This window comes from Ictidomys tridecemlineatus, chromosome 2 (assembly GCF_052094955.1).
Source record: "Ictidomys tridecemlineatus isolate mIctTri1 chromosome 2, mIctTri1.hap1, whole genome shotgun sequence".
Classification (NCBI taxonomy): domain Eukaryota; kingdom Metazoa; phylum Chordata; class Mammalia; order Rodentia; family Sciuridae; genus Ictidomys; species Ictidomys tridecemlineatus.
In genome coordinates, this window is record NC_135478.1 from 41,886,102 (window position 1) to 41,902,167 (window position 16,066).

General features: G+C 40.1%; 1 protein-coding gene across 3 annotated transcripts in view; it reads right to left on the minus strand.

Moving 5' to 3' along the window:
- Positions 1-1,177: 1,177 nt before the first annotated feature.
- The window catches only part of Plcl2 (phospholipase C like 2), a 174,595-nt gene continuing 159,706 nt past the window's right edge, over positions 1,178-16,066 (minus strand). For all 3 annotated transcript variants that reach the window (XM_078038313.1, XM_078038311.1, XM_078038312.1), the window contains exon 7: positions 1,178-2,048. In XM_078038313.1, coding sequence (XP_077894439.1) covers positions 1,875-2,048 — 174 coding nt within the window. In that variant the 3' untranslated portion in view covers positions 1,178-1,874. The remainder of the gene's footprint in view (positions 2,049-16,066) is intronic.

Consider the following 16,066-nt stretch of genomic DNA (forward strand, 5'->3'; position numbering starts at 1 on the left):
CATCTGGAGAAGACTGAATGATCTCATCGACTCCTTTAGTTCTAAAGTCACTGATTCTCAACTTGTATAAACTACAACAAATTACATGTACCTTGCTATCAATCAGCCCATGTATTAGGTAATATCTGCCATCATCATAAATGTAGTCATTTTTTCAATTTCACTATATTTTAAGTCATTTTCTTATGATTTCTGGATTTTCTCTTTAAACTGAGTTCAAGGATTGCTACAAAAAATCAGTTATGTGTTATTTTATTTCTTATTCTATAAGTCTACTTTTTATTTTTTCTCCATTTTCCCCCTGAGTCTACGTTGTTGGCTGGAAGTTTGCTGGTATGTGCAGGGAACTGCACTATTATCTAAGTAGTGGGTAGAATTAATTTTCCAACTAAGATTACATCTACAGAAGGGCCAGTGGAAATGGGCACCTTAGCTTAAGTACTCTATTAGAATGTACATGGCAGGAATTGAGCAAAGGAATTATTTTTTAAGAGGATGTTCAGGAGCCTGGGGGAAAGTATCTGAACTATACCTGCCTGGGTATCTCCTTAACCACGAGGAAACACAATACTGAGATACCCAGCTGGGAAAGAGATACAGGTACCAGGATCACATATCTGAATCACTGGACAGAAAAAAGGGGCCATTGAATATTTTTTGAGAACCTTTAGTCTTCCAGATTTGAAAACAATTTTGGTTTGGGAGAAGCAGTAATTAGGTTTCTGTGAAAGTAGCATAAAGTCTCACTGGTTTGGGAAATAAAAGCCTGGATTAAAATCTCAGCTGGTGTCAAAGTACCCTTCAGAGGTGAAGGGGAAATAAGAGTTCTTCAGAAAAACAAAAAACATGGGGATTTGTCCCCTGCAGACTTGTAGGAAAGCTCTATTAGCTCCAGGTTCTGTAGCTGTGTTCAATTTACTATTTGCCTGATTTTGAGGTGTCCTTTACTAGGGGGTTAATCCAGGAGCCCTACAGGGACGGTTGTGGGGGTTTGGGTTCACTTTACAGTCAACTGCCTCTGCCCCCATGCTGTTGAAACCTTACTAAAAGCACAGTCAAGCCAGATAAGTAGCTTATTTTGAACACATAATGATCCATTCAACAACAAACTGGCCACTCAAGAGTAGACAATTTTGAACTAGAAATGTTAAAATTTCATTAAAAGCAGGTACTGCTGTTGGAGAAATATCATAAAACATCTCTTTAATGTGAACACTACTTCATACAAGGAGAAACTATTTACAATGTGTCACTTTCAGATTAGTTGCTTTTGCATCATTTGTTGACCATGTGCTGCCACAGCATATCCTCAGCCAGGGAGCTTCAGTCCAACTGCACGTTCCAGGTCCTCGGTGGCTCTCCGGGATTCCTGGGGATTCAGGGGACCTGCCCACATACATTCTCCTCAGTAATTATGGCTCAGCAAGCATGCTACCCAAAGCATCTATAATCCAGAGACTCTGGCAACCACACATAAGTAAAAAGCAATAGATTAGATTTTTTTTCACCAATAAATACTAATTTGACAATCCAATCCATTCTCATTTGAAGAAATTATTTTCACTTAGGAAAATTTTTCTCAAGAGAACTAGAGGGAACAATCTGTTCTTCACACTGGAACTGAATTAGGAGGTTTTTGTATACAAATATAGCATATTTGGGCCAGGGATATAATTTCTTGTTAAAGAGTTTATTTGCCTTCACACATAAGACTGCTACATACATTCACAGTTTTAATAGACTGTAATTAGCTATTCCAGTTGTGCTTTAAAATCCCAAATATTATTCTCGTTAGTGAGTGCAAAGCCAATGTCTCGTTTGACTATGATTGGTCCTAGAGTTATAAACTCCATAATGATTGACAGGCAGCTTCCTCATTCTCCAGTTTCATCATTTGCTTTTTCGTGTATGACTTCCAGGCTCCGGCGTGGTTTCTCAGTGTTCTCAGTGCCTGGTTTATTCAGTCCACATGAAACAGCAGCATAATGGATTTGTTTCAGGTTCTCCAAAGTCTCGTTCTTTGCATATTTCAAAAGATCTGCTTGTCCCTGTAATGAAACATGCAATTGAGTAGTATTAGATATGACACGACTTTTCTGCTAGACTTTACAATATAGATCTTCTGCTGAAAGAGGAGAATTTTGATTCCACAAGAGGACACATTTATTTCCTATTGGCACTGCATCCAAATAGGTCACTTTTAATACAAAACCAGGTCTTTCCACTGGGAAATCTGAACAGCTATTCCTGCCTATCCCAGTTAAAATCATATCTTTCATTGTTTGGCCAATCTTGTTTTTGTGTGCAGTATTGGAATTGAACCCAGGGCCTCTCAAATGCTAGGCTAGTGCTCTGCCACTGAGATGCATTCCCAGCTGGTTGATTTTCCAGGTTGGCCTTGAATTTGTGATCCTCCTGTCTCAATCACTGGAGGAGCTAGGATCAGAGGCATGCCCCCACCCAGCCCCTTTTTTAAAAAGGCTTGTTTTTTGAAACACTTTATTCTGAAGTAAGTACCAATTCACAGAAGGATACAAAGCCAATAGAGAGAGGTCTTGCATTTCCTTCCCCAAATTCCCCCAAATGGTTACACCCCACATAAACTATAATAAAATATCAGCACCAGGACCCTGACATTGGTGCAATGAGCCCAAAGTTCCATGAGGCTCTATCACATGTGACCACTACTGCAACAGAGACACAGGAGTAATTCACCACAAAGATATCCCTTGTACCATGACTTTACAGTCACATACTTCCCTTTCCCCTCCAGCCCCTCACTCCAACAGCCACTAATATGTGGAGTTTGGTCTTTGAGCCTACGTAGCCTCTAAGAGTGCTAGCAGTGGTGAGCCCAAGGCAGGCCCTCGCTGCATCTGCTGAAAGAAGAACACAGAAAGGATTCTCATTCTGGATAAACGTCCTTAGCCCCATTTTAGTTTCTAATGAGGTCTGACCATTGACTCCACATGGATTTAGCCTGACATGTATACAGGTCAGAAAAAGGTGGACAGATGAGAAGCACAGTTGTTGGGAGCCTGGAATGTGAGCTGACAATGGATCAACGCAGTCTGTCAGCCTCGTCACTTCAGCTAGGAGGCCACAGGATTCTTCAGGGGTGGGTGAGAGCTGTTCTGGGCATCTCAGGATATTTAGCAGCATCCCGGGTCTTTACTCACTAGGTAGCATGGCACCCCCTCAACTGTGACAACTGAAAACATCTGCAGTCTTTGCTAGCTCTCTCCTGGTGGGAGGGTGCACTGGGGGCAGCCCTGGTTGAAAACCTCAGAGCTGAGGTATCAGCAAATGAGTCTAAGGTCACAGGGTGGAAGAGACGATGCGGTGCAGTGCAGTGCTCCTGTTGCAGATTCCACCCCTTTTACTTTGCTTTTTTGTTCTATTTTCCTTTCAAATTTGACCTGCCTTCCATTAACACTTCTTTCTACTCACACTATGGCCTTTTCATTTCTCTTACTCTCCTTGTTCATGGTTTTTCTTCCCCTTTTTAGGTTTTTGATTTATTCTCTTATTTTCTTTATAATTGCTCTATGGTTTGACATTTTCTTTCTTTGGCATAATTCTTTCTCTCTTCTTTTTTTTTTTTTTTCCCTTACTAACTGCCTCCTAAGTGCAGCTCCTTTAAAGTGTCCCTGTATAACCAGAGCTTGGGGCTGTTTACAGAGGGTGATGGTAACGACTTACCTTGGCAGGCAACTAGACTATAATCAAATTTCAGTTGCTGGTGACACCAAATTGCAATGTGATTTTAAACCACCACGAGGCCCAAATCCACAGAGTGGTTTGTTGCTTACCACTTATCATTCATGACTTTCCTAATTTACACAGACCTTAAATTAGTGACTATGAATAGCTGTTCCAAGGCTTAGTCTCACTGAAGGAGCTTCATTTTTTTTTCATTCCTCCTTGTCACTGAACTCACATGTTGAACATTTACTAGTTATGAGACCTCTGTATTTAACACAGCAGCACATTGTATCAGGAATAAAATTTCTTATTAAAGAGCTTATTTGCCTTCACAAGCAAAATCGCTACACGCATTCATAGTTTTATATTAACTACATAATTCATTTGTTTTAAAAATTCCAAGTATTACTTTTTAAATTAATAAACTTTTATTTTTAGAGCAGCTTCCGGTTCACAGCAAAACAGAGCAGGAAGTACAGAGTTTTCACATACTACCCTCTCCCCACACACATACCTCCTGCAGCACTGACATCCCACGCCACAGTGGCGTGTGTGTTCTCATCAATGAACCCACAATGATGCATCAGTGTCAGCCAGTCTATTGTTTAAGTTAGGGTTCTTACGTGGTGCTGTATAGATTTGCACAAATGTATGACGATGTGTATCCACTATGATGGTAGCAGACAGAGAAGTTTTATTGCCCTAAAAATCCTTTACATTCTGCTGAGTGCTCCCTCCCACACCTCTTCAACCCAAACCCTTATCAACCACTGAATCTTTCTACTGTAATTTTTTTTCAGACTCTTCCACAGTTGGAATCATATAGTTCTCAGTCTTTTCAGATTGGCTTCTTTCACTTGGCAAGATGGACTTAAGGTTCCACCATATCTTTTTTATAGTTCATTTATTTTCAGCACAGAATAATATTCCTTTGTCCAATGTACTACAGTTTATCCATTCACCTACTGACAGACGTCTTTGTAACTTCCAAATTTGAGTAGTTACAAAGAAAGCTGCAATTGAACATAAGTTTTTTAAACTTATTTGGGTAAATGCCAAGGGGTGCAATTGTTGCATCATATGGTAAGAATATGTTAAGTTTTTGAGAAACTGCCAAACTACCTTCTCAAGTATCTACCATTTTATACATCAACTGGCCTTTGAGTGAGAGTCCCTGTGCCCCCACATTCTAGCCAATGACTGCTGTGGTCTGTGTTTTAGATTTTGGCCATTCTAATAGGTGTGTAGTGGTAACTCACTGTGTCTTAATTTGCAATTCTCTAATGACATTATTTTCATGTTTACTTTCATAATATCTTCTTTGGGGAAGGGTCTGTTCAGGCTTTTGCCCATTTTAAAATATGATTGTTTATTTCCTTATTGTTAGGAAACTGAGAATTCATTTTTGAGAAACTGTATATTTTGGAAAGCTGTCCTTCATCAGATATGTCTTACAGATATCTTCTCCCAATCTGTGCCTTCTCTTCCCATTATCTTAACACTGTCTTTAGCAGAGAAGAAGTTTTTAGTTTTAATGAAGTCAAGTTCACCAATTCTTTCCTTACTGGATTATTATTTTAGTGGTGCATCTAAAAAAGTAATTGCCATACCTTTATGTTATCTTCTAGTTCTATAATTTTCTGTTTTTCCTTTAGATCTGTGATCTTGTTGAGTTAATTCTTGAGAAGGGTGTAAGATCTGTGCCTAGATTCAGCCTTTGGTGTGTGGATATCCAATCGTTCCAGCACCACTTGTTGACAAGATTGTTCTTTCCCTTCAATATTGTACAGGCTATTTGGGGTCTTTGGCCTCTACATATGAACTGGTTTGTCAGATCCATAAAATAATTCACTGGGATTTTGATTGGATTGCAGTGAATGCATAAATCAAGTTGGGAAGAACTACTATCTTGATAGTATTGAGTTTTTATAACATTTCCCCATTTATTTCCTTTCTATCTTTTTTTAGAGTTCATTAGTTTTACTCATGAAAGTCTTCACAACAGTGGTGAATGGTGAGAGGAGACATCCTTGCTTTGTTCTTGATCTTAGTGGGAAACTTTGAGTTTCTTACCATTAAGTATGATGCTAGCTTCACATTTTTGTAGACAATCCTTATCAACTTGAGGAAGTTCCCCTCTATTCCTAATTTTCTGAGAAATTAACATGAACAGATGTTAGATTTGTCCCTTTCTTTTTCTGTGTCCAGTTATGATCATGTTTTTTTTCTTTAGTCTGTTGATGTGATGGGTTACACAAATCACTTTTTAAAAGTTGAGCCAACCTTGCATACCTGGGAAAAATCCCACCTGGTTTTGATTTATGATTCTTTTTTATACATTGTTGAATTACTATTGTTAATTTTTTTGGGATTTTTGTGTCTATATTCCTGGGAGATATTGGCCTGCAATTTTCTTCTCTTATAATGTCTTTGGTTTTGGTATTAGGGTAATGCTGGCCTTGTGGAATCAGTTACAAAGTATTCACTCTGCCTTTATCTTCTGGAGGAGATGGTAGAGAATTCCATTCTTGTAGTCACTCGGATCAAAATGTCATCACTGACTCCTCTCTTTCTCTTCCATCCTCTACCCCACCTATCAGAAGTTCCTATATATGTCCCAGCCTTCAAAACATATGTATTCAGGTTACCACCACTTCTTATCCCCCTCACTGCCACCACCACAGTCAAAGGCACTATAATCTTTCCTTGGGTTTATGATGGTACCCTTCTGACTGGTCTTCCTTAACATAACAGCCGGAATGTTCCAATTGAAACATAGTCAGAACATACCTTTCCCTTTTCTTAAAACTCTTCAGTGGTTCAACAAGTAACTCAGAGTGAGTGTCAAAGTTCTTGCCCAGGGCCCATCCTCATTCTCTGCATCTCTTTGCCTTGTTCACTCAGCCTTCATTATACTGGCTCTTCAATGTACCTCAAACTTAGCAGGTCTTCTCCAGGTGGGCCTCAAGGTCTGTGTACTCAATGCTCCCTCTGACCAGAAGGCTCTTGTCTAAAAATGTACAAGGCTCACTCCCTTACCTCCTTTATGTCTTGACTTTGAAATCACCTTAAAGTGGTATCTACCTTGACACAATTCTATTTAAAATTAGAACTTCCGTCCTGTACCCATGGTTCTCCTTACCCTTTTCCTGCTTTGTTTTTTTACAACAAATAGTACCATCTGACATACTCTGTTGTTTTATTCATTGTCTGTCTCTCTCATTAAACATGAGCTCCATGAGAGCAGGAATTTTTGTTTCCTGGAATGAATGTAATTAAAGTAAAATGTGAAAATCTCCTCTTGAATATCCATAGCTGCCACCCCAACCATGTTTTGTATTTCTCTTTCCTTCTTTGTATACATATTATAAATAGATATTTTACTTTTTGTATAAGTGGTATCAGGTAATCTACATTGTTCTTTGGTTTCCCTTTGTACTCACCAGAAGCCACGTCTTGGTAACCTTACTATGTCAGCATATATAGATCTACCACATGATAGGTTATTTAAAACAAAAACTCCAGATGGTGTGGGATAATTAATGTGGCAACAACAGAGCTCTTTGGATGAATTTTATGTTTCCCAAACTCAGACAAATTGTGATGGTATTTCCAACAGAACAGGTAGGCATTCAGCCATTATGCAAGTGACACCAAAGGACGCCACAAGCAACACATTCAGATCTGGGGAGCTGCTAAACTTGGTCCCCACCACTTTTATTCTGTTCTTGTGTCTAAAACTATCTGCCTGACACATCTTGGAGTTAAGACATCGATCATGAGTGAAGGACAGTTCTGAAGGCTGTGGTGGTGTTTGTGGTAGCAATGCTTACATGTCATTGCTTCAAAAGACTTTGAAAGAGCACAAGCTATTTAAAACACTGCCACCCACTGACACAGGGTGTCTAGTTTAGAAGAATCTTTCTACAAGCTGGCTTTGCAATGTTTTCAGTTGAAAAACCCAAACTTCATTCAGTTTCACACATTCTGTTTTGAATTTTGTAATTTATTTGATTTGGTTTTCATCTTGAAAGGGTTATAACAACCTTAGGTCAAAATATTTAAGGTTCTCACTTTTGGCCTAGAAAGTAATCTTTAAAATACATCTCTAAAGGCAGAAGCCGCACCACAGCAGCTCTTGCTGAGTTTAGCTGTGCCAATGGCTTACCTGGGATTGGATCAGAGGCCAGGAGCAGCCAGGAAATGTACAATGGATGCCAAACCCCAGAGCTGGTGTCCCAGCTGTACTCAACACTTGGCTAGTCACCAAACTTTCTGCATGATTATAAAAGATGTCCTAGTTTTTTTGTTTGCTTTTGTTTCTTTTTATTTCAGTTCTTTGAACCCAGGGCCTTGCACATGCTAGACAAGTGCTCTACCATACTGGGCTACATACATCTCAACCCTTTATAAAAAATTTTGTTTTGCTACAGGTTCTCGCTAAATTGCCCAGAATGGCATCAAGTAGCTGGGATTACAGGCATGTGTCACTGCATTTAGTTTCAGTTTTTAATATATTAAAAATATTTCAAAATACATCTGTTAGTGCTATATAGTTTTTGAAACCAAAATTAATAATTACATTCACTGCTTTTATCCAAATCTAGAGATAAAACAATAGGGATTAGATACTCCGGTTAACTTTTTCAAAGCCCCTTTGTCAAACTATCTATTAGAGGAAAACAGAGCTGCCTTACTGTGGAGATGAGTGACCCAGCGAAGCTGTCCCTGACCTCTACAATTGGCCCTTGCAATGACCGCATGGCTTGGAGCTACAGAGAGCAAAGACAGCCATCTGCCATTCCCTGGGGGCCAGCAGACACTTTTTCCAAATTCTATGTAATGAGAGGAAGGAGAAAGAAGTGGACACTCATACCGTACATTTGGGAGTTTGAAGGATATTCAGGTCTTTTTGTTTTGATGCAAACAGGACTGTAAATCATCAGAGTCTACTTTTGACTTTTCCATATCTGGGGTCTACACTGACTTCTGAGTTGCCCTTGGCTTTGCCAAAGGTTCCAACCTAAGAAGCTTCACCTAGGCGAGAATGGACTATCTGTCTCCTTTCTGGCTTTCTTATCTACCTGGGAACACAGTAAGAAACACAGCAGATTGAAGCTGACTCTGGCGGACACTGGGGCTGCTCTAAGGTCTACCAGGAAGACAGACTGCCTTCCTGAGTGGGCCCATCCCAACCCATGACTCAGCCCTTCCTTGGCACCTGGATTTGCATGCATCTGATTTTCCCAACTAAATCATTTTACTTTATCTTTCTTGTAAGTCTCCAAGAGGCTGTGGGAACCCTCACACGATGGCAGGCAGGTCTAGGCTTCTTCTCCTGTCTCTCAGCAGAGTGTCTTTTGCAACTAAAACCAGAGAGCCCTGTGAGCCCGAACACACATTTCATGACAGGAAATGAAAGCCAGGTGGCCAGGAAGTTGTCATTTCTTCATTGGTTATTTGTCTAGTTAATGGCAAGCAGTCACAAACATGGCCTTTTAGTAAATATTTTGTGGTTAGTCACTTTCAGGTGATGGGAGATTCACATACAAAGGGAATATATTTTAACCATGTATTTCTTTTTTAAAAAAATCTTTATTTTTTAGTTGTAGGTGGACACATTATCTTTATTTCATTTTTAATGTGGTGCTGAGGATTGAACCCAGGGCCTCACATGTGCTAGGCAAGTGCTCTACCACTGAGCCCCAACCCCAGCCCCAACCATGTATTTCATAAGCATTTAAAAATCACAGGCCAAATGCTCAAACCTCCTTCAAGAGTGCTATGGTAAAAGACATGGGAGCAGTTCACACATCAGTAGGATATCAGGGATTAGAGGGAGGGATGAATAGGCAGAACACAGAGGATTTTTAGATTAGTGATAATACTTTGCATGATACTATAATGATGAACACAATAAAAACATCAAGTTGTACACCTTAAATACATACAATAAAAAATAAATTTAAAAAAATGGTGGCTAAGATTGCAGCTATATGGTAGAATACTTGCCTAGCATGTGCAAAGGCCTGGGTTCAATCCCCTGCACCACAGAATGAATGAATAAGTAAATACATTAATTAAAAAAAGTACAGTGGATACATGTCATTATAGATTTGTTCAGTCCCATTCAATGTGTAATACCAAGAGTGAATCTTAACATAAACTATAGTCTTTGAGCAATGATGTGTCTATGCAGGTTCACTGACTGTAACAAATGCACCACTATGGTGGAGGTTGCTAATAGGGAGGTGTGTGGGTGGGATATGGGAAGTCTCTGAACCTTTTTGTCAATTTTGCTGTGAACCTAAAATTGCTCTAGAAAAATTAAAGTCTTTTAAAAAAGGAATGTCGTGGAAATGATTTAGTACATTTCTTACAACCACAATTCAGATTGGCTCAGAAGGGCTATAAAAGTAATTATGGTCCTAAGTTTGAAACCACAGAGCCTACAATATGTTAAAATAAAATATGAAGGCACATACACCAGCAAAGCCTTCTGGGAGCATTGGTTACTATTTATTGAGTGACTGCTTTGCCAAACACTGTAATAAACACTACTACTATCCCTGTTTTATAATGAGAAAACTTAGTTTAAGGAGATTAGGGATCTTGCCTGAGGCAGATTCTAAATAGCAAATTATATTGAAACACACAGAACCTTTTGTTTTCCTTTTGGATAAACTAAATGGTGGGACCTCCAACCATAGTGGGTTGAACCCCACATGTTGCATGCAAGCAAAGTAGGAACTCCACTGTATTTTTAAGGCACTCAGCTTATCAACAAATTGTGTAGACAATTCAATCTTCCTGTGGTTAAATACAGAAACAGAAATACAGATGTCTGAATCAGATATGTTGAAGAGGAATGTGTGAACAAAAGCAGGGGGGGCCATGAGAGTCTTGGCTACAGATTGCAAATCGCCCCTTCTTATCCTTTGATGGCCCCCCCTTCTGAGAGGCCTTTTGTGGCCAGCTAAGACCTAGCACATTAATCAGGATTAAGGAAGCCCTCCTAGCTTGGTCAGGCGTACTTCCTGCTGATGTCTTAATAAACCTTACACATGAAAAAAGATCCCCATCATCAGAATCACCTCAAGCTACAGCAACAGGACCCATGCTTTGCTACAGGACGTGAGAACTGCTGGAGTGCGTCATTATTTTTTTCTCTCCTGTGGCTTCCCCTTCTGTTCAGTAGGGCTGCAATGCAAGCTGCAAACTGGTCTCACCACAGCAGGGGTGCCTTCCTCTACCCTGCCTCCACCCCACGGGGTTCAGAACCCCTGGGGAGGATGAGGTGCTGGGTGAGAGTGGAAAGAACACACTGTAAACGTGGCTCTTGGACCTTGAATTTTTTTCCTTAATCCAGAGATGCTTCAGTTGTACAATGCAGCAGTGGATCATGGGAGGATGGTGGGTCCGTCTGAGGACTATCCTCAAGTTTGGATTCTCCCCATACACTTTGCCCACATCTGGGCTCTCATCACATCTACAGTCATCTCCCAATTTGCCAATAATTGTATGACTGTCAATAATTTTAAATTTCAAAAATAAGATTCAATTTAATTTAAATTTAGAAGGAATGCCATTCTCCTCAGAAATAAGTTTTGTTTTCTTCAACCAAGATGGAAAGCTGGGCCTGGAGAGAAGGGCAGGAAAGGATTTTGGTAGGTATGGGGGGCTGTGGAGAATCCTGCTGCTTTCCATGACTCTAGGAAACAATGCTCTGCAGCCCAGCCATAATTCAGCAGCATGTCCTCTAGACCACAAAGCTTTCTAAGTTTGGACTCTGCATCTCTCCCTGCTACAGACCTGCTCATGGAGAGAGCTAAGGTTCACTCTGCAGCAGGAGGGGGCCTGGACTGGCACAGAGCTAGATGGTTGCTCTGGTGGCAGAGGTGGGATGGGGGTTTCAAGAGCAGTCACTGGAGTCTCCTGATAGCAGGAGTGAGCCACCACATAAGCACAGAAAGCAGGAGGTCAGAGAGGGACCAGGGTCAGAGGAGAGGAAGTGGAGAGGGATAGGAGGCTGGGGGATGAGCAGGACCAGGACTGTGAGACTCTGGACACATTAGGAACAACAGTGCACATGTAAGCACTTCCTTCGCATTATGACTCTCTTAAGCACACCTTGTGCCTAATCAAATATCAGCTGAGTAATCACAAATTCCACATTAGAGGGATCCAAATGCTTGAGGTTTTTCTGTGTTTTAAATGGATCAGGAAGAGCGGCCTGCCTAATGGTGAGCACTACTGTAGTGTGTTTCCTGAACCATTCTGAGTTTTCACACACTAAATGGAGAGATGGCTTTCAGTCAATTATTGCTTTTCAGGAAAACTGGCAACATATGACATCACCAATAAATAAAATAACTAAGACATGAGTGTCAATAAGTCTAAAAAAAGAAAATGCAATCAGTCCACAGACCATAGTAGTGATTTTCAGAAAGGAAACAAATGCCAGTCTTCAAAGTAAAGACTACACCTCAGGTAAAAATAAAAACCAAGCTCAATGTTGGGATCAACGCCATCTGGTTTATTGATTCATTTTTGGCAGAAGTCTTATGCTCCTGAAGAGAACAAATCTCTAATTACTTGCAGGATTTCCTTGTCAGTCTGGTTTCTGAGGGCAGAGTGGCACAGGATGGGGAGAGCTGGCTTGGCAGCCACTCATCTGGAGACATCTTGGGCTGCAATCAACTTACTTTAAGATGTGATACAGACGCTATGAAAGCCCACCCCAGATGAGATGCCAGTCATGTGGGTAAAGCCTAATTGATGTTCCAGGCCCAGCTGAGGTCCCAGCAGAATTATGCCCCAGGATAGAGCCAGCCAATACCACATGAAGCACAAATCATGTGGCTGAGCTAGTGAGCACACAGAATAATGGGAAAAAGAAGTAGAAATCATTTTATGCCACTAGTTTTGAAGTGGGTTGTTAAACAGCAGTAGGGAACTGAAATAGCCACTCAAGGTGGTCAGCTTCTGTGCTACAGGACAAGATCTTCCTGGACACAGTGTGTGGAGATAGGGGGAGAGCTCAATCCAAGGAGCCCTGATACAAGAGAAGACTTACACACCTTAGGACTGCTCAGTCTGGAGCTAAATGGTTGAGCTAAGCAAGGAAAGACAAATAGTTTGAGCACTTGAAATAAAAGCTTATATGGTACTGTCAGGGCCAGAATAAGGCAAGAAAAAGTTCCAAAATACTACCAATGGGCACAATGCATGGGCTGGCAGAAGGGAGAAGAACTGAGCAGAGGCACAGAGACAAGCAGGCAGAGCACTGGCCACAGAGATGCAGCTCTTCTGGGGCCACTGGGGTTCCAACAGCTTCCTAACTGCATGAAGCTGGACTGTCGTTTCTGGTCTCAGAGTTCCTGAAGGTTCATGCCCTTCTTGGGCTGTATAAGCCTGCATCTCTCACCCCTCCTCAGTGAGTTAGTCTAAGTGAATTTTTGCTTCTGGTAACGAAGAGCAGGCCTGTGAAAATTGCACTCTTCTTAGGAGATCCTAACATCTTAGGAATGGCAGTCAGTGGGCCTGGTGAGCACCACCACTAGTATAGCGAGCATTTTAGCAAATGAAAAAATGAAAGTAGAGGAGCTCTGATAATGGTGGAGGGATGAAGATGCACTGGAGTCCCATCCCACATTTCCAACAAAAGGAGCCCAAATAGCAAAATTAGCCAAAAACAAACTCAGGTAAAAAACTACCAAGGAGCAACCAAACTAAGAAAAGGGTATAACATAATTTAATAAACTTTTAAAACTCATAGTACCTACATTGTCAAGTCACTAGAGTCCACAAAATTCTCCCTAACACTCAACCCAACCAGAGGGATATGAACAGAGTAAGCGACCTTCTCTTTTCTTCTTCTATCTGCTGGAGTAGCAGAAGACATTATGGGCAGATGGTGGGAAGAAAGTGACACTGGAAAAGTTAGGAATAGGACTGACACAATTAAAAAAGAGGACAAAATACAGAACACAACAGCTTTCAGAGAGCACAAGAGTGATGTCTGAGAGAAGGATACCAAGAGTGCCATGAATGACAGGCACAGTGGCACACACCTATGATCCCAGTGGCTCAGGAGGCTGTGGCAGGAGGCTTCCATGTTCAAAGTCAGCCTCAGCAACTCATTAAGGCCCTAAGCAACTTAGCGAGATCCTATCTCAAAATCAAATGTAAAAAGGGCTGGAGATATGCTCAGTGGTTAAGTGTCCTGGGTTCAATCCCCAGTACTAAAAAAACAACAAAAAATAAGCAAACAAACAAAAACCCTGAAAAAGAGTGTCCCACACTTTGTGTGGTTTGCAGGTAATAATGTAGAAGGGTGTGGCCCAGAGTCCAACAGCCCCACAGGCTCAGAGGACAGAGCCTGCAATTCAGGAAGCCATAGTGGCTGGAGTTTGAAGCTCAGAGGAGGGGAGAGGAGGAAGTAGCTTTAGGCTGCCTATTACACATGTGCAAGAAGTCAGAGGATTTGATGAGCTTAAAGAGGAGAGATGCATGAAATTTGATATAAAATATGTGAAATAGGATCAATAGCATATTGGGACTGGAGATGTAGCTCAGTGGTAAAGCACTTGACTTGCATGTGTAAGGCACTGGGTTCGATCCTCAGTACCACATAAAAATAAAGATATTGTGTGTCTATTTACAACTAAAAAAATAATAAAAAACAGGATTAAAAAATAATAAAAACAGGATTAATGGCATATTAGATAATATAGAAGACAGCAATATTAATTACTTGAAGACAGTATAACCACCAACATTTTCTTTTAAACACAGAAAACACCTTAAAAACAAATGAATAAGCATCTATGTCTCATGGGACAATGCCAAGCAGTATATATGTACAGCTGGAGTAATCAAAGGAGGAAATAATGGCTGAAATTTTCCGAATTTATTTAAAGTTATAAATCCACATATCCAAGAATTTTTTTAAAAAGAGAGAGTGAGAGTGAAGAGAGAGAGAGAGAGAGAGAGAGAGAGAGAGAGAGAGAGAGAGAGAGAGAATTTTTTGATTTTTTTTTTTTTAGTTCTCCGCGGACACAACATCTTTGTTTGTATGTGGTGCTGAGGATCGAACCCGGGCTGCACGCATGCCAGGCGAGCAGGCTACCACTTGAGCCATATCCCCAGCCCCTATCCAAGAATTTTAACAAATTTCAAGTGTAAGAAACATAAATAAAACCACATCAAGACTCATCATAATTTCTTTAAACACACACATACACACAGATATTCAGCCTTCATACATTTGCTAGAATGGCTAAACCAATTATTTCAAGTGTTGACAAGGATCATCTAAGCAATGGGAACTCTCCACACACTGCTGAGGGGAATGCAAATAGGAAATGACTTTTTTTTTTTTAAAGTAGTTTGGCAGTTTCTTATGAAATCTGACATACATTTACCAAACAATCAAGCCGTTCCACTCGTAGATATTTCCCCAAGAAGAATAAGAACATATGTTCAAATAAAAAATTGTATGTGAATGTTCTTTGCAGCTTTATTCACAATAGTTGAAAATTGGAAACAACCCAAATGTCCATCAACTGATTCATGTATAAACAAAGTGTGTTGCATCCATAAAAATAGAATACTATTCATCAATAAAAAGGAATGGATTGTTGAAACATGTGGATGAACCTAAAAAGCATTATGCTAAATGAAAAAAGTCATGTAGTAAAAACTGCATCCCATATAATTCCATTTATATAACACTCTGGAACAGGTGAAAATATATATGGAGAAATCAGATCAGTGGTTACCAACACAAAGGATTTTATTACAAAGAGGCCCAAAGAAAGCTTCGGAGGTGACAGAAATACTCTATCATAGTTGTGGTGGAGGCTACATATATATACGTTATACATCATGGAATTATATGTTTACAACTGGAAAATTTTATTTTATGTAAATTATATCTTAATGAGGTTTGCAAAGAAGTAAAAAATAATGATTTTATGTTGAGGGCTGGATCAAACAAGCAAGTGGAAGTGTGTGTGTGGGTGGGTCACACTCCAGAAAAGGAACATCACTGCCATTGTAACTGTGACACAATGCAAAGATGTCATGGACTATGAGATAGATAACAATTTCAAAAATGTCATCAACATGAAAAAAGATATGACTCAAACTCAGTCATACTCATCTCCATCCACACACCCATCCGTGCACACATATGCTGCGCATGAAAATCTTCCTGGAATAAGGTCACTCACATTTAAAGAAGGTTCTAATTAGAGAGAGGATCTAAAGTCCTTTTAATGCTTTTATATTTTCTATACTAAAATAATTCTTTATAATAAATATGCATTTATAAAAACAAATCAATGCTTTTTATTTA